General features: G+C 30.9%; 1 protein-coding gene across 2 annotated transcripts in view; it reads right to left on the minus strand.

Moving 5' to 3' along the window:
• Positions 1-20375, minus strand: part of LOC142333070 (adenylyl cyclase-associated protein 1-like) — a 160148-nt gene that overhangs the window by 89530 nt on the left and 50243 nt on the right. For both annotated transcript variants that reach the window (XM_075379898.1, XM_075379902.1), the window contains 2 exons: positions 16506-16625; positions 6708-6832 (listed from right to left, as the gene is read on the minus strand). In XM_075379898.1, the coding sequence (XP_075236013.1) occupies positions 6708-6832; positions 16506-16625 (245 nt within the window). The remainder of the gene's footprint in view (positions 1-6707; positions 6833-16505; positions 16626-20375) is intronic.

Consider the following 20375-nt stretch of genomic DNA (forward strand, 5'->3'; position numbering starts at 1 on the left):
TCAATTTTTTATTTTTTGAATTCATATTGCTTCCTGCTGTTATTAAAATTGATATTTCCATAAATAAAAACATGCCAGATGTCAAATCTTAAATTTTAAATCAGCATGCTCATGGTGTGTAGTCTACATTGTGTAATGATACATTTGGGGAATAAATAATGTGCAATATTTAATATCCAACATTATGATTAGTCAAAACTTTTACTGGCAGATTCTATTTATTTATTTTATTTTAACACAACATTCTTCTTAATTTACTGTTCTACCATTACAAGTGTAAGTATTATTCTGACAAGCTGTACATATTGCCAATTAAATTTCAGTTCAAAAAAAAATATATTTTTGTTAGTAAAATGATAACAATTGCTTGCATCTTTTATAAGTACTAAAAATACTGTTATAAATAGTTGTTTTATAGTGTTCATAAGAGTATTGTTTATTTAACAAGTAATGTTTTTTATTACTACTTTTTTCATTAATTTATTTTCTACATACAGTTTTTTCCATATCTATTGATGATTGTTTAACAACTGAAATGGTTATCTAATTTTAGAGCAAATTTAAAACTTCTGTAAATAATTTTTGAGAATTTTCTTGTTTCACAATCTACTGGAATAAAAACTGTTCAGCATGGCTCTTTTATTTGTAAATTTCTCAATTTATAAATAATATGCCCAATCTAAATAATTTGGTTCAACTGAATAATACAGTGACATATGTAATACATAACCTTGAATTTTCATCCTTTAAAATGCATCCAACTCCTTGCTGAGAAAAATAAGAACTAAGAAGAAAATTTGTCTGGAATCTGACCTATTACTAATTGCTTTCATTTTTAGCATAATTCTACAGCTACTGTTACTTCTCCAGTTTTCACTTACTAACATGACAATCATCTACCATCAGATACCTCGCTAACTTTGACAACTGAATCTTGTTATTCCTTATGTCCTCTGCACTTAATTCTAGTTTATGTCCAACCAAAAATTACATTTGATAGTCTACCATCCTGTTTACATGGTCATACCGAACTAGGTTTACTTTTTTCCCATTTCATATATAACCTGCTTATCCCTATCTGTTAACACTACTTATTCTGTTTACTTAGGCTTAAAACTTCTTTTCAGAAAATAGATCTTAATCCAATAATCTTAATCAATCAGTTGCAAGAACTGATATTTTATGCTTTGCTAATATTCTCTCTTACAATACGTTTTCTCTTCCAACTTACAGAAAATTCCCAATATAACTATAGCCAAATACTTTTGCACTTCATCTTATTCATTTTCAGTCCAGCTAGACAATGTTCTTCCTTTAACTTTCTCATAATATAATGAGGATCGTCCTTATCTTTAGCTGTCACATTTGAACATTAACAAATAGAAGATTAAAAACCACATTTCTAATCTACATCATCACATTTAAACATTTCCCACATCATTTTTGCGAAGCAACAACCTTGACTTAGACTCTTTTGTTAACTCAAACTCTTCAACACTTTGATATAATGTTTAATTACAATCTTTACCAAGAGGACTTAAGCCAAGTTTTTGGATTACTGCACAGGAAATGTCTTAGAAGTTTTTTCAAAAAGCATCAACGACGTACACTTTCTTCTGTGTATGAAATGGTTTCCCAAAAATCAATTGTAGACCTTATAGATGCGAAAGTTGACTGCTGTTATGGCCACTTATCCTCCACTTCTGCCAAAGTCAATTCCACCGATATAAATCACTTATGAATCCTGGAATATAACAATTAAACCTAAAAATGACAACTAACAAATTAAGAAAAAAATTATTCTCATCAACTATATCTGTAGAAGACATCTTCCAAGAAGTACGTGTATATGGTATTATACTATTAAACCAGAATTATACAATGTGCAGTCACTGAATCCCATCATATCTTAATTACTTTACAACATAATATTTCAATGTAAATTTTGTTTAGATATTTTTATTAGCCTACTTTATCAGTTTCTACAAATTTTAGGTTTTGTTTTGAGAGGATCTGAGGATCTGGGATTGGGTGGCGATTACAATAAAAGAAGGAAAAAAGAAATAAATAGACCTTAGCAACTTATTTTAGAAACCATACAAGGTTTTCAAAATATTGCATAAATTGTCTCTTAATTATATAATCTTAACACAAAATTCCAGCTGAAAGCAATGGAAAACTACAGCTGTTTTTTTTCCCAAGAAAATGTGGCTCTCTGCATTTTCAAACAACAATAATGGAGGTGCCTTCCTTGGTAAAATATTCCGAGGTAAAATAGTCCCCGTTCAGATCTCCGGGTGGGAACTACTAAGGAAGGGGTCACCAGAAAACTAAAAAATAACATTCTACGAGTCGGAGCGTGGAATGTTAGAAGCTTAAAAAAGGTTGGTAGGGTAGAAAATTTAAAAAGGGAAATGGGTAGGATGAAGGTGGATATAGTAGGAATTAGTGAGGTTCGGTGGGAAGAGGAAGGCGACTTTTGGACAGGTAATTTTAGAGTAATTAACTCACCGTCAAATAATGGGCAGGCAGGAGTAGGTTTCGTGATGAACAAGAAGATAGGGAGGAGAGTGGAGTATTTCAAAACGCATAGCGATAGAATCATTGTAATAAGGATAAAATCAAAACCTAAACCGACAACGATTGTTAACGTTTATATGCCTACAAGCGCCCATGATGATGATGAGGTAGAGTGTGTATACGAAGAGATTGATGAAGCAATTAAACACGTAAAGGGAGATGAAAATTTAATAATAGTTGGAGATTGGAATGCAAGCATTGGAAAAGGCAAGGAAGGAAATATAGTGGGTGAATACGGGCTGGGCAAAAGGAATGAAAGAGGGGACCGATTTATAGAGTTTTGCACGAAGTATAATTTAGTAATTGCCAACACCCAATTTAAAAATCATAATAGAAGAATATACACTTGGAAAAAGCCAGGCGATACTGCAAGGTATCAGATAGATTATATCATGGTTAAGCAAAGATTTAGAAATCAACTCGTTGACTGCAAAACTTACCCTGGAGCAGACATTGATAGCGACCATAATTTGGTGATAATGAAATGTAGATTGGGGTTTAAAAACCTGAAGAAAAGGTGTCAGATGAATCGGTGGAATTTAGAGAAGCTTGAGGAAGAGGAGGTAAAGAAGATTTTTGAGGAGGACATCGCAAGAGGTCTGAGTAAAAAAGATGAGGTAGAAAATATAGAAGAAGAATGGGAGAATGTTAAAAAGGAAATTCTTAAATCAGCAGAAGCAAACTTAGGCGGAATAAAGAGAACCGGTAGAAAACCTTGGGTTTCAGACGATATATTGCAGCTGATGGATGAACGTAGAAAATATAAGAATGCTAGTGATGAAGAAAGTAAAAGGAACTATCGGAAATTAAGAAATGCTATAAACAGGAAGTGCAAACTGGTGCAAGAAGAGTGGATTAAAGAAAAGTGTTCAGAAGTGGAAAGAGAAATGAACATTGGTAAAATAGATGGAGCATACAGGAAAGTTAAGGAAAATTTTGGGGTACATAAATTAAAATCTAATAATGTGTTAAACAAAGATGGTACACCAATATATAATACGAAAGGTAAAGTCTATAGATGGGTGGAATATATTGAAGAGTTATACGGAGGAAATGAATTAGAAAATGGTGTTATAGAGGAAGAAGAGGAAGTTGAGGAGGATGAAATGGGAGAAACAATACTGAGATCTGAATTTAAGAAAGCATTAAAAGATTTAAATGGCAGAAAGGCTCCTGGAATAGACGGAATACCTGTAGAATTACTGCGCAGTGCAGGTGAGCAAGCGATTGATAGATTATACAAACTGGTGTGTAATATTTATGAAAAAGAGGAATTTCCGTCAGACTTCAAAAAAAGTGTTATAGTAATGATACCAAAGAAAGCAGGGGCAGATAAATGTGAAGAATACAGAACAATTAGTTTAACGAGTCATGCATCAAAAATCTTAACTAGAATTCTATAAAGAAGAATTGAGAGGAGAGTGGAGGAAGTGTTAGGAGAAGACCAATTTGGTTTCAGGAAAAGTATAGGGACAAGGAAGCAATTTTAGGCCTCAGATTAATAGTAGAAGGAAGATTAAAGAAAAACAAACCAACATACTTGGCATTTATAGACCTAGAAAAGGCTTTCGATAACGTAGACTGGAATAAAATGTTCAGCATTTTAAAAAAATTAGGGTTCAAATACAGAGATAGAAGAACAATTGCTAACATGTACAGGAACCAAACAGCAACAGTAACAATTGAAGAACATAAGAAATAAGCCGTAATAAGAAAGGGAGTCCGACAAAGATGTTCCCTATCTCCGTTACTTTTTAATCTTTACATGGACTATCGCATGAAAATAAACAAGAACAAAACAAAAGTAATGAAATGTAGTAGAAATAACAAAGATGGTCCACTGAATGTGAAAATAGGAGGAGAAAAGATTATGGAGGTAGAAGAATTTTGTTATTTGGGAAGTAGAATTACTAAAGGCGAACGAAGAAGCAGGAGTGATATAAAATGCCAAATAGCACAAGTTAAACGAGCCTTCAGTAAAAAAATATAATATGTTTACATCAAAAATTAATTTAAATGTCAGGAAAAGATTTTTGAAAGTGTATGTTTGGAGTGTCGCTTTATATGGAAGTGAAACTTGGACAATCGGAGTATCTGAGAAGAAAAGATTAGAAGCTTTTGAAATGTGGTGCTATAGGAGAATGTTAAAAATCAGATGGGTGGATAAAGTGACAAATGAAGAGGTATTGCGGCAAATAGATGAAGAAAGAAGCATTTGGAAAAATATAGTTAAAAGAAGAGACAGACTTATAGGCCACATACTAAGGCATCCTGAAATAGTCGCTTTAATATTGGAAGGACAGGTAGAAGGGAAAAATTGTGTAGGCAGGCCAGGTTTGGAATATGTAAAACAAATTGTTAGAGATGTAGGATGTAGAGGGTATAGTGAAATGAAACGACTAGCACTAGATAGGGAATCTTGGAGAGCTGCATCAAACCAGTCAAATGACTGAAGACAAAAAAAAAACACAAAATAGCAGAACATCCACAAAAATAAATTAATACATACAGCATATCAATTTTAGAAAATATTAATTAAATCACAATTAACATGATATACATAAAGATTTTGCAACTGTATCAAGTAGAATTACAACTTAGTCACAAAAAGACTCTTTTTAAGTATATAAAAATAAACACAGTAACATTTATAGATTCCATACCTATTTTATAATACACAAAGCATAAAGTAGTGCAAAGTGTATTAATTACAATTAACTGGCATTATTCATCAGTCAAATTATTTTGGTTCAACAGTAATAAAACTAAAGGGTGGCACAAAAATAAGAAATAAACATTTTGATTATTTTTTTAAAAACTGGGTGAATAAAAGAAATATTACCACCAAATCACATAACTTGCAGTTATTTTTTGACAAAAATCAGTTTTGATTTAAAAAAATTGCTTTAAAGGTTTTATTAGCATCTCGTTAAAAATATTCAAAATATCCTCCATAAATATCTAGATAAGAATATTGTTGCTTTTAAAAATAATAACTGAAACAAATAGATTTATCAGTAACTAGGTGACTCGGCAGTGCTTTACCATTGCTAGATTTGAGTATCCATAGAGATTAAATGAACACAAATGAAGGTTTGATAAAACATTAAAAAACTGAACATTACAGAACTTCACAAAATTTAACCTTTCCCTTTTCTCCTTTCTCCCTATTTCCATTTTTTGCAAAAATATTTATTTTCAAATAACTAATATATATTCTGAATATGAGCCAAATCGAACCATAAATTCAACTTTTCCAAATATTTCAACCCAACACCATCTAGCAGGTCCATTATTTTGCAGAGCACAGGTATTTCTTTCCATATAAGTATCAAATATTGATCCACCGGGTTGGTCTAGTGGTGTCTAAAGGTGGTCTTCCTAAATCAGCTGATTTGGAAGTTGAGAGTTCCAGTGTTCAAGTCCTAGTAAAGTCAGTTATTTTTACACGGATTTGAATACTAGATTGTGGATACCAGTGTTCTTCGATGGTTGGGCTTCAATTAACCACACATCTCAGGAATGGTCGAACTGAAACTGTTCAAGACTACACCTCATTTACACTCATACATATCATCCTCATTCATCCTCTGAAATATTATCTGAACGGTAATTACCGGAAGCTAAACAGGAAAAATAAAATAACACATATACTGAATATGATCCTAATCAGACCATAAATACAATTTTTCAAAATATCTCAACCCATGCCATCTAGCGGATCCATTTTTTGCAGAGGTATTTCTTTCCATGTAACACATATTCTGAATATGAGCCAAATCGGACCTACCACCTAGTGGGTTCAAACTAATTCTGAAACCTTTGTAGGCATGTGCACAACAACTCCCAAAGTTTCATCACAATCATGTTAATGGTGTAGCAATGCATACGGGACAAACATAAATTCATTTATGTCTCATTATAATTTATACAAACCTCATTAAAATTTAAAATTTATATTATAATTTTTTTTTTTTTAATTTATTATATTTTGGTATTTTTTTTAAAAATTAACAAAAATTTTAATTAAAAAAAGATTTATCCACTTTTATATTTTACTAACATTAACAGTACATAAATAAATAAATTTAAATAGATAAAATATTTTCAAAAATAAATCAATTAACCTGGAGCTGGAATAGCATATGGTGTCTGAGATCGTTTTACAGCTTTTAAATGTTTAGAACCCATTAAATGGATACTTAATTGTTCTTCAGTAGGCGTCCTAACATTGCATAATTCACAAACCCACCTGAAATCAAACCAATCACACATATGTTTCAGAGTAATCTGCAAAAAAAAGCCTTGAGACAAAAAGCAGATTATTTCAATGTGTTGTTACAGGAATGTATTTACATGTTTATATTACACTCTACAATCTTATAATTTACTTATCTACGTGCTTTTGAATATTCTAGAGCCTTTTAGTATGAGATTTGCATTAACACTGGTATTTAAATCTAAGCTTTCTTATCAACTTTCATAAATATACTCTGCTATAGTTTATGATGCCATTTTGATGGCAATGCATTAAATTGCTGGCTAACAATTTACTCATTTTCAAAATCTTTTTTTGACCCCATAAAATAAATGTATCTTTCATTAGATAAGACTAAAAAAAAAGATATTTTTTTATGATCCCATCACTTTTGGAATATGAAATTACAGCTGACCGGGTTCTTTCCTTCAATAACAAATTCAGCAAATACTAATGGAAATTCAGTAGCATCACTGGATCATATTAATTACATTAATTAGGTTAACCAAAATTATTTTTCAAAAATTTTAAATAGGAGCAACATTATAATACTATTTATTAATATTTTTATTATTACTTATACATAGCAGGTATGATTTTTTATACAACTGGTTTCAGGCTCAGCCTATCATCAGGTACATAATATTAATCTATAAATTTCATTTTAATGGTATTAAGAAGGAAATATTATTTTGAAATATATATATAAAGCATATGAAAACCAATCATTTATCAAAAGCAAACTGTCATTTATGACGATGAAATAAGACTAAAATAAGGACAGCAATATCACTGATATTGATTTTGGTTCTCCTAATAAAATATGCTTACTCTAAGCCATGATCAGATGAGCTTTTTAAAACTAAAATTATGAACATGCAGCAACTTTTTGTTGAAAATTTGTCATCGTTTTGAGAAAGAGCAAAAATAAATAACATAAAATGTATCAGTCAGTCTGCAAAAACTATATAAGTGAACTAAGCCATCAGAATAAATGTTCTAAAGAAAAATTGGGGGATCAATCCATTTGAAGTATCCCAAAAAACATAAGCTTGTTGCTTGACCAATTCAAAAAAAAAATTGTTACTTACACTTGTTTCCTACATGTTTCAGAACCTTAAAACTATTTTTTTATTTTTTTTTATTTACGCAGTTTACCTGTGACAGCCATTTTTTGTTAGGGTGCGCACACCTATTTTTATGATTGTAAGGGTTTACAAAAAAAAAATCATAACTAAAAAAACTATTGGTCCTGGAAGGATGAAACAAAAAGCAATTTATTCATATTTTCTCAAGGTAAAATTTGGTCCTGTAGTTTATGTACCTTTCTCTCTTCTTTCCATGAGAAAATTACCAATAAAGTTGAACATGAAAAAGTGTGAAATTTTACTTTTGATAATTTTTTTCAAGAGGCAATGATAGCGTACACAGTTTGAATTATTTTTTATGTGTAGGTATATGTTGTAGTTTTACTATAAATAATAATAATGGTGATATACTTACTTACCCCTAAATTTTTATGAAGTTAAGAAAACTAATTTTTTTTTAAATTCAAATTTTGGCTTCAAATAACTCTGACGGGGCTGGTGACAAAAATTTCAAATTTGCACAACTTGAAGTGTTTTTGTGGATGTTTATGGCAAATAAAAAAGTTTTTTTGTATTGTAATAATAAAAAAGTTATAACTTCTCAAAAATCATGAAAAACGATACCATTTTGACTCGCTAAATAAGTGCTCCAAGAGGGTTTCTTGTCTTCTTTGCACTTTACATTTTTTATATTTAGCCCCTATGTGTTGAAGTTGACATTTTCAATATTTTTAAAATAGTTTTTTTTTGTAATTTTTAATGATAGGTGATAATTTAATGATAACTTAACCAATACCAGTAATTTTAACAATTTTGATTCAAAAATGCTTGTAAAACTTACCCAAACCGAGATTTGAATGAGTAGCCCATATCTTTTTTTTAAGAATTCACTTTTATTTTTATAATGGTTTATCTTTATAAACACTATCAAAGAAAAAATAAATTGTAACATAATTTTAATTATTCTTCAATGAAATAGCCTGTTTTTTTAGCAATTCATTATGCAATTTTTAGCAATTTATTTAGCAGTTCATTATTTAGTGTGGTTAACCAATAGCTGTGATATCTCTTCTGATAACCCTCTTGAAATTGTGTGAGAAAGACCCATCATTGTAATTAATTCAAGTGATGTCAACTTTTTCAGGATTTTGCAGATCAGTACCCACACCACGCATGTCAAACACTACTGCCTGCTTACCTGGCCAAATTGGTGCACACATTTATCACACAGCTGTAGTTATCCTTATCACAAACAAAGATGTCTACTAAGTCCTAATAATCAACATTAAGTTTAGGACCATCAATCATAAGTTTGATGTTCTGGTGGTGGGGGCAGACACAAACTGTATGAGTCCCGGATGCATCAACCAAGATACACCATTTTGGACGGAGTGCGCAGAACTTTGATCTTCCAATTTTTTCCCTAGGGTTTTCACTTTTAAAAGAGACATTGCAATTCATTTAAGTTTATCAGAACAAGCTGTTTTTGCTTATGCACTCTGACACAATCGTATGCTAATACAATCTTTTTATCAGGACACAGCTTGTTATTATTGCCATCTTCATAAAATAACACAACTTCTTTACTTGTGTCATTACTAATTCCTGTTTTATGTCTTTTACCTAACTCTGGTAGAATGCCATCCTCATTAAATAATTCTCTAAGTCTAATTAAACGCTCGGACACATTGAACTCTGACATTATTTTAGATCTAGTCCAAGACTGGGAAAGTAAACTGATAATTTTAACCTTATCTTCTTTAGAAGTAAGAACCCATTTTTCTTTAAGTTTTAAAATAAGATAATCATGTTCATGTGAAGAAGATTGAGCTAGATTTTCATTTTTTTTAAACTTTCGAGTCAAAATACAATTGAAGATTCTTTTTTAATTTTTTAGATACCTTATTTATTTTAAATTTCAGTGCTGATGGCCTTTGATCCATGCTTATTTTTTTCAATTTTGATGGAGGTAATACATCCAAAATGTCACAACCAGCATCCAACTGTTCAATATTGTGATGTGAGGCCAATGTATTGCTCTTGGTCTTCACAGTCATATAGTTCTTTGTTCTGCTGAGAAAAAATACTTTTGAAACAGTTAACAAAAAGAGACTTTCCAGGAACTAAATTTAAATTTTGAAAAATGTGTTCTTTAAGAGCTTGTTCTAATATTACTTGTTTTAAGTTTCTCTTAACTGTTTTATTATGAGTTCTCAAAGGGTCAGAACAGAACTGTCCCTATAGGTGACTGAATTTTGACAAAAACATTTTTGTATGATATTTACCAATACTAGTGACATCTCAATTAACATGTAAAAAGATAAGTTGTTGGTTTTCATCACAAATTTTACTGAGATCTTTTGTTGCCACTCTTTATTCACATAAATTCCTATGGAACATTGTTCTTCCATTATCTTATGTGAAATTACTTGAAAATAATGTAAAAATTTAACTGATTTTAAAATTTACAAATATAATATAAATAAAACTTATTTATTTAATAAAGACTTCCAAATACAAGATGAAATTTGAGACACTCGGTAAAGATGTGAACAGGTCATCAACTAATGTCAGATGACCAGTCTGTAACTGCAAAGCTAAATGATGCAACAAGCATAAATGAGCATGTTGCAACATGAATTTTCCTGATGACTGGAAATAACTTCAAGCGCCTGTTACAAAATGAACACTACAGTTGAATAGTTTAAACAAGTCTATTTCAACTATAGCAATAAGTATAAAAATATTAAAAGTGCCAAGAAGAAAAGAAGCCCCCATGGAGCACTTATTTACTGAATCAAAATGGTATAGCTTTTAACAGGTTTTTCATGACTTTTGAGAAGTTATAGCTTTTTTATTAGTACAATACAAAAGAAACTTTTTTATTTTCCATAAACATCCACAAAAACACTGCAGGTTGCGCAAATTTGAGACTTTTATCACCAGCCCCATCAGTGTTATTTGAAGTCAAAATTTAAATTTAAAAAAAATTAGTTTTCTAAAATTCATAAAGATTTAGATCACCACTAATATTATTTATGGTAAAACTACTAACATGTACCTACATATACAAAAAAATAATTTAAACTGTGTATGCCATCCCTGCTTCTTGAAAAAAAATTACCAAAGTGAAATTTCACACTTTTTCATGTTCAACCTTATTGGTAATTTTCTCGTGGAAAGAAGAGAGAAAGGTAAATAAACTACTGGAACAATCTTTTACCTTGAGAAAGTATGAATAAATTGCTTTTTGTTTCATCCTTCCAGGACCAATAGTTTTTTAGTTAAGATTTTTTTCATAAGCCCTTACAATCACAAAAATAGGTGTGCGCATCAAACAAAAATGGATGCCACAGATAAACTGCTTAAATATACAAAATTACAAAAAAAAATAGTTTTAAGGTCCTGAGACATGTAGGAAACAGGTGGGTAAGTTTCAATTTTTTTTTTATTGGTCAAGCAACCGCCCTTGGGTCACTTCAAATGGATTGACCCAGAGAGGTTTAAACAACATAATGGAAATGATAAATAAAACATTCAAAAAGTATAATTTTTTATGATTAATGATAAACTATTATTATAAAATATTGCAAAAACTTTTTTTTTAATTAAATAAAGTTTTTATTAAAAAACTTAAATTTATATTTAAGTTATATAAAATTAATTTTCTAAATTTATATTTAATATGCATTTGCAGGATTTTTATAAAATGGAGAATAATAATAATAACAAATTTTAATCTATTAATTTACAAAATAATTTCTGAATACTGGAAAATAATTTATTTCGTGTACACAGTACAGTTATTACATATAAAATTTACATATCACCTTGTTTGCAACAAGTATGAACCACTTTGAGTAATAGAGAGTGAATAAGGTTATCAGTAAAAACTGTCCTTCTGCTATTAGCTTACCTGGAAGGGAGGGAACCTAATCCCTGCTGCATTCAGGCAGATGCTACTACTACATCATGCAGCAGATGAGGGATTTTCCATCGGTTACATATTACTAGAATTACAACTGTCAAAGCTGATTGTGTATTTATTTTCAAACTAAAAATTGTGAAAGTACGAATCTATTTATAAATCTTGTCATATTGGTTACAAAATTTTACAGGTAGGTTAAGTTTTTATGGAGCTTTATTGCAGTTCTTGTTTTAAAAACTAAAATATTTTATTAAAAATAAATATTAGGTATTGTATTACTATACCTGTTAATTATCAATATAATTAACCTGTAGTTTTCAAAAGGAATAGTAACAACAATAATTCTGTTTACTAGTAATTCAATGTAATTGTCAACAAATATTATTTATCAAAACTTATATAAATATTGATTTGAAGATGGTGAATAAAATAATAAAAATACACATTACTACAGCAAAGGTATTTTTAATTTCATCTATCTACTTTTTTTTAATAATTATTCAATCTTTTTCAAGTTATTTTTTATTCCTGTTTATTCTGTGTAAATAGTTTAACTCAGTAAAATTTCTATATCTTATATCTTCAATTATCTATTTTAATTATTTCAAATCTTTGTCTTCTTCTATAGTTTTTATCATCAAATAAAGAGGCTGTTTATTTAAAATGGCTGGCAATAACAAGTCAGTCAACCAATTTAGTTCCTCTACAAGATTTTGCCATATACTTTTCATTTTGTATTTATCAAATCGTCTAATTCAACAACATTCTATAATATGTTTCAAAGCCCTTCATTCTTTTCCATTTTGATTTTTCTATTGTCAAAGAAATCAACAGAGCACTATACTACAATAATGCCACCTATGACACTATCATAATATAATGAAATATGTCATACAATCACGTAGCATCATATGCAATTATCATAATATAATATCTATCACAATTCACTGAACTTAACAAACATATTTTTAAGAAAAATACTTCCTTTTCTGCATGATTGTGTGACTCTGCTTTTGATCTCTACCTTACTTCATTTATCGTTTGTAATTTTACTATTCAAAATAACAAATTCCACAACTTTGATACCTTATTTTAATATTTAATTCCTCTTAATCTTAGTATTTAATTCCTCACTATCTCTCTTTTTGTTATATTACACTACTTTTGTGTCTGTGTTTAAGTCTTTCAGAGCTCTATCAAACCAATTTCAAAACAGTGTGTCCTCAGCTATCAATTTCTTTTTCTTACTCCAACACCTCATCTGACAATTTTTCTCCTCTTAACAGTCTTCCTTTACTCAGCTTCCATGTTAGCTCTTTCTTTAGCCCTAAAAATTGTTTTCCATTCAACCTGACATTAACATATTTTGGTTTCATTTTCCAGTTTTCCTTGTTTTCGTAGGTAAGCTACACATACCTTTACAGTAATCATACTTTTCTGTTCTTCGCTACATGTCTCCTTTAACCAATTTTATTCTGTTTTTAAGTTATGCTATCACACTGATTCCTCCTTTCTTTTTGTAAGAGTCCTGTGAGCCTGCAATTTCCTCTCCTATGCTTAACTTATTATTCTCCAATTATTGTTTAGCTAAATATATTAACACAAAATGTTAAGATCTATTCATTCAATTTAAATTTGTAATAATGTAATGTCTCAACCATAATTCATTCATTCAAAAGGAAATCGAGAGCATAGGCCCTCCAGTCATTTACATGACTTTAATCTGTTTAAACTAATTCTGATCAGCAGTTGATACATGAATTAGTAATGCAATTACACATAGCAAGAACTGTACTCATAAACTGGTCCTCAGGCCAGATCCAATTGATTTTACGTTAAATTGAAGATATATGTGTGTAAATTAAGTTATTCATCCACATGCCATCAGTATGGTTTCATTAATGAAAACTACAAGAACATCTATGATGATGATCAGGAATTCTTCGCAATGTGCCATTCAGATGATGTAATTATTCTTTAATAGTTCTTTATATTTCTTTGAGGCAATTATTATTATTATAATCATAAAATATGCCAGATAAATCAGACAAGCAACTTTTGTAACCATTATAAATTCTGACCTAAATTTGAAATTAAATTAAATTGAGCTATATAAATTTGTGAATTCATTTGTATTTTATTTTATAATAAACTATTTTGTTATATGGATTTTTTATACATTGACAGACAATATATTTGTTAAAACGTAAAAGTTAAATTTTCAGGCAGCATGATTCATTTGTTATTAAATTCTTTCTTAAAATAGAACTTGAAGAAACATAACATTCATGCTGGAAAAATGTACTAACGTTTTCTATACAAAGAGAGTTTCATTTCTGCGAATACATATACTCACACAGACTTGGACAATTTGGAGAAATACTGGTGGGGTTAGACCTGTGGCATCAGAAGCGTCAGTTATATGTTGTAATTTCACCTTGGCAAGTTGTGTGGAGTGAGTATTTATATAAAAAAAAAACTAATCATGAAAGTTTACAAACCATGAATTATAAGAAACACAGGTATGAGAATTTTAAATAAGAGGCCACTCCATAAGAAACATTCTTGGATCTACTAGAAGATTTCTTACTTGTCGATTAATTTTTTAAAGAAAATAACTTTAAAAATATTATTATTAAAATTGTAACATGTTAAAATGGCAACAATATGTGTAAAATTATAATTAAAACTAATCTTGGATTGGCCAATTTTTTAGTATCATATGTATTAGTAAGATATTTTGTTAATTTTAATTAAATAGTTATGCAATAGCGGTTCTACAAACGAACCTAAGTAGACAAGTTATGGGGCTTTTGAGTCGGATGTGTTAATTATCATTTTCTTTATTTTTATAAGTAATATGTATCATTCATCGCTGTTAGTAATATTTTTTCATGTGATGAGTTTTGTAAAATTTGTAAGAACATATGCAGCATAGCCCTAGTACATTATTTTGCAAATCCCAACTATAGTAAGTACATTTTTTGTTTTTTAAAAAACTTAATTTTTATAAAATGATAAATTAAAATTTTTTGTTATTAAATTTGATTTTTTTTAAAAAGTTTACAATTTGGTATAAGATATCGGACCAGAAGCTTACACTTTGACTGAATTAAAGGGAAACGTACTGTTATTAAATCTTTTTTTACTAGAATACAAACTTATGCTAACAATTTTGATTTGCACATCAGTGACACTATTAAGAAAGATAAAAAAAATTAAAATGAATCTTTTACACACATATATATTTTTTTGTCAGTTTTAAGACTCATATTCCTCTGTAATAATATACAAATATAAATAAATAATTTGGTCCATAAAGTACAGAATAAAATTAAATTAGGTTGGATGACGCTTACCTTATATCATTATATATATACAAGAGTACATTCACGATTTTCTCGCATCTTTAGTTGATCGAATCTTTTAATTGTTTACATAACATACATATTATAAATACACAACATTAGAAAATAAAATCTTGATAAATACAATAAAACAAAATTTGTTAAAACTTTGGATATAAAACTTCCTTATATTTTCATATCTTTCCAATAATTCCTATTATATACAGTTCAATCTACTCATTGTTTGTTTTAAACTCTGTAGCTTGATCCTCTTAATTGAGCTTTTAATATTTCACGCTTTGAGTTAAAGAATACCTTGTTTGTTATATTTCCTAATGACTGGTTCTTGAGCAGTTCCTGCCTGGAGATTACTTTAGTTATGAATATTTTAATAATAGGACATCAATCAAATTACCAATTAAAAAAAAATACATGAGAAAAGCATATCCTCAGAAAATAAAAACAGTTTTTCATTGATTTCACATGCAAAACAAACACAGTCTAATAAAATTTATATTAGTTTCGATTAGTTATTTTTCAGATTGATAAACCATCAATTAATTGTTTCTTTTTAAATATCATAAAAGAAAAGATATGCATTGGTGAGACCTGGAGGTATGAAAAATGTCAAATTATAATTATATAATCTATCATTAGGTCAAGCAAAACTTCAAAACTGAATTATAGACTGTAAAAAAATAATCAGGGGTAAACATTGATTCTGATCACATGTATATAAAAATTTTGTGAAACTAAAGAAAAACAACTACTGAAAGGGCAGCTGTCTCTTTTGGGAATCATTCCATTGTTTGGAATGATTCCAAAGACCAACCCAAGGGTGAAAGGGCTACCTCATGGTAGCATCTGTAGTTTGGCCATCTGCTATTCAAAGGCGTGCAAGCTTCTTTGTGAAACATAGTCTCCTTATCAGCTTTACAGCATTTTACATTTCTACAGTGTATTCCCTTAGAAAATCTACCGTTACACTTCAATACTGCCACTGCCAACTCACACATACTTATTCTGAACATTTTTTAATACCATTCTTGGACAATACAAAAGGATTACAGGATTTTTACACAAGATTTGTCAAGATGTAAAAAAAAAATAGCAACATCAATATAGGTTGATTACTGCAGTAAGGTTGAATTTTCCTACTAATTATTAGGCCAAAGCTAGTAATCAACTTATTCACCACACTACTGATATGTTTACTAAAAATTGGACATGCAAAATTTGTTATATTAACTTACTACTTTTTCAAAACAAAATGGCCTATCCAAGAAATTAAAAATAATACTCACTTGTTCTCTTTTTCTTGTTTGATTTCCACTTCCTGTTTCTCTTTCAGCTGTGCTTTTTCCTTCGGCTCAAGAAATGTCATGCCGATTCCAAATTTTTCAGTTGGGTTGTTTGAAACATTTCTAAAAAGTAAAACTAAAAAATATATACTCTAAATATTTATTAATTTCTTTACTTATACAACAATAGACTGACACTCTCTAACAGCTGCCAATGGGTGACAATGAAGTTTGAAGAAAGTGAAAAATGACATGACTAATTGGGACTTGAACCCAGAACTTCCAGATGAAAGACAGAACCATTACTACCTTGCCATAGAGTTTGGCAATATTATAATAATAATGCTCAATAATTAACAACAATAAATCAATAAAAACTTTCCTTATCTACATGTAATAATCTAATATTATTTTTTCAAAATTTAATTCCAACAATAAAATTTTTTACTTAGATTTTTCTTATGCCACTTCAAAAATAATTTGTTTTTTTGGGGAAATTACATTTTAGAATAATTTTGACAGAAAATGGCATTTATTTTCTCACTTGATTAATTTAATATTTTATTTTTAAATAAACCACTACAGTAAAATTCTTATCTGTAAAATACTTATTACTTAATTTAATTTTGCTTAGCATAATTTTTCCCTTTTTCTTTGTTATTCTTATAATAAATATATAAACATATTATATACACATACAGTGTGTCCGTAAAATAATAGTGGGGTTTTAAATGGTTATAGCTTTGGAACAAAGAATTGTAGAGATGAACTATATGTTAAATGAAAGCGAAATACTTTAAGTTTGTGTGCAAAAGCTTGCACATGTGTGTTGAATTTCCAATGCACACAAGCATTACGTGCATGTTAGTCATCATGTTTGCGGTGCAAAGGAAGGTTCAAAGTGTGTTATGAGCGTGTTGTGGGCTGCTATGTTTGAATCAATTACACGTGTTAGGCATGAATACAGTCATGTGTAAAATGAAGACCCCCTGCATGAAGATAACATTTGACGATGGGACAAACAAATTAAAAAACAGACAGCCTACTGAAGTAAACACGTCCAAGACAGCCATCACTGTCTGATGAAATGACTGAAGCAGTGTAAACAAGTTTCTTGCGTACCTTGAAGTTACCTATGTGCAAGTGATTTAGACAGTTGGACATTCCTAAAACAACTGTTCACAATGTATTAAAAAGATGATTACATTTCACTGCGTACAAAATTCAGGTGTTTCAACAACTTTATCCACAGGAAAATTTGGTTTGCTTGGCATTTCTTCTGCCACCACCCCAATTGGTTGCCCTACAGCATAAGACTGAATGTCTGTGTCACAAACAGCTACTGAACCACAAAACAGTTTAGCAACCAGTATCCTAACTAGCTCCTAGAGCTAACCTAAAAGTGTGAGTGGAATAAGCATGGTACCATACACCATTTGCTTGCGTGTCCCACCACCCACTTATTATATATCACTAAAATGGGTAGGTGCACCCCGTCAACTACTAAAACATATATGACTATCAATAATTAATTTATCTTGTCAAAGAGAGCAATTTTCTACCCTGCTTAGGCCACTGAATACCAGCAAGTACCTGTCCACCATTAAAGTGCTTGGAGCCTTTAATCTGGCTGGTAGCCATCCATATCTCTAAGTTAGCTTTCTACAGCAGCGCGGTTTCTACAGCTTATCAACTGCCAGGTGGAACTGAAACAAATATTGGTTTAAATTTACATGATTGGAGAGCATGCGAGCTCCCATTGCCCTTAAAAACAAAGGAGAGGCATACCGTCCCTCCAGATCCTGTACAAATCATTCAAGGACCTTCCCTTAGTCGTGGTGTGCCATTCTTGCTGCCATGCTATCGTGAGGCTGTAAAGCCTTCTCTGCAGGCGAGCGATGGGCAACTGAATGAAATTTAGAACTGGTGCACTGAGATCACAGTTCCATTCTGATACAGGCCTGGCTCGAAACCACATCCCAAATATCTCAGCCTCCCTGCCTCTTCGCAATTCTCACATGGCTGCCTGAACTTTCACCACTAAATCGATTGGGAGAGCCTTTCCCAATACAGTGGTAGCCTCATAGGAGACTGTTTTAAAAACACCAGTGCATACAATTAAGGCTCTGCACTGAGCACTCCTTAAATTTTGAATAACTGCTCGATTTTCCAACCTATGCACCCAAATGGAAGGTCATACTAATAAGAGGTCATACTTTCAGACATCTCGGTACACTATATACAGAAATGACGGTCTGACAGTCCGTAATCCTTTCAAGTAATGCTAAGCTTGTGCATCACAGACAATGTCTGCCACTACTTGTCTAATGTGGTTGCTAAACAACAACTTAAAACAAAACACCTAGGCACTTATGAACTTGAACTTAGCTGTTTACACAGCCTTCATATTTAATGCAGGGGTTACAACTGTATGATAATTTGTCTACATCCTTCAGAAGCAAAAACTTCGTCTTGGGCACAGAAATCCTTAAATTTTGAATGTCCATCCAGCCCTCTGCGGTTGACAAAGCCGCCTGCGCTCGATCTTCTAGCTGCGGTCATGGTCTGCACGAACTAACAGGAGACAGTCATCGGTGAAAGCCTGGGCCGTGACCCCTTCCAGGAATGTCAGTCCCAAAAATCCGTCGAATACCAGGTTCCACAGCAAGGGACCAAGAACGGAGCCCTGCGAGCTTCCCCTGGTGACAGACTTTTCCACAACCAGGTGTGCATCCTTAAATAGAGCTGTGCAATCAGAAAAGTAGTCATGTAATACGGCCTGCAGGGCTATGGGAACATTGTGGCATTCCAACTGATAGAGGACAAAACTCCAACGCAAGGAAGGAAATGCTGCCTCAACTATCCACAGGACAAAGTGAAACTATTTGATTTTGTTGCAGACATTTTGGATAGGTTAGAGTAGGATGATTTTTTAAACAAGTTCATTTTCATTGACAAAGCAATATTTCATTTTCCGGACAAGTACATTGGCATAATGTTTGTATATGGGATATTGAACCTCCACGTAATGTTACTGAACATCAGTGTAACTGAAGATGACAATGTGTGATACATTATGGGACAAGACAGTTATTGGCTTCTTTTTTGCTGAAAAAAAAAAAACAATAATGGGGAATATTGTTCTGATATGTTAAAAGGGTATGCAGTGCTCTGAATGCTGGCAAATACCATTTTCCAGTTAGATCGAGCTCCTCTACATTTTGCCGAAACCATGGTTTTTTTAACAAAACATTTCCTCAGCAATGGGTTGAACGAGAAGGGTGGATTGCCTTGCCTCACAATCTCCAGACCTTACTCCCATCGATTTCTATTTTTTGGGCTATATAAAAACACAAGTGTACTCTGTTCAAATTTGAAATGTGGACCATTTAAAAGAAAGGAACACTGAAGCTGTTTCTTCTATCATGCAAGATGTTTTCTGTCTATAAGCAAGAAATTGAATATTGCTTTGATGTTTACAGGGCAACCAAGGGAGCAAACATCAAAATCTACTTAAGAGGTCAGAAACTTGGAGTGTTTCTCTTTCATTAAATATATATTTCATCTCTACAATGCTTTGTTCTGAATCTATAATCCTAAAAAATTTGAATTTTGGAGTTTTTTTTACCTGGAGCCCTCATTGAAAGCTTTTCAACGATAAATCCTACATGGTACTTATTTTCATTGGTTTCAGAATTATAACCAAATAAAATCTCAATAAATGAAATAATTGGATCTTACAAGGGGAAAACATACTGATTCGAATACAACTTCATTTCCTTTTTTTTCTTTTTTTTTTAATGCATTGATTTATTCTTCATATTGAATTATTAACCTCTGTAAAAAAATGTTTACACTAAATAATAATTCAAT

This window comes from Lycorma delicatula, chromosome 1 (genome assembly GCF_047948215.1).
Source record: "Lycorma delicatula isolate Av1 chromosome 1, ASM4794821v1, whole genome shotgun sequence".
Taxonomy (NCBI): Eukaryota; Metazoa; Arthropoda; class Insecta; order Hemiptera; family Fulgoridae; genus Lycorma; species Lycorma delicatula.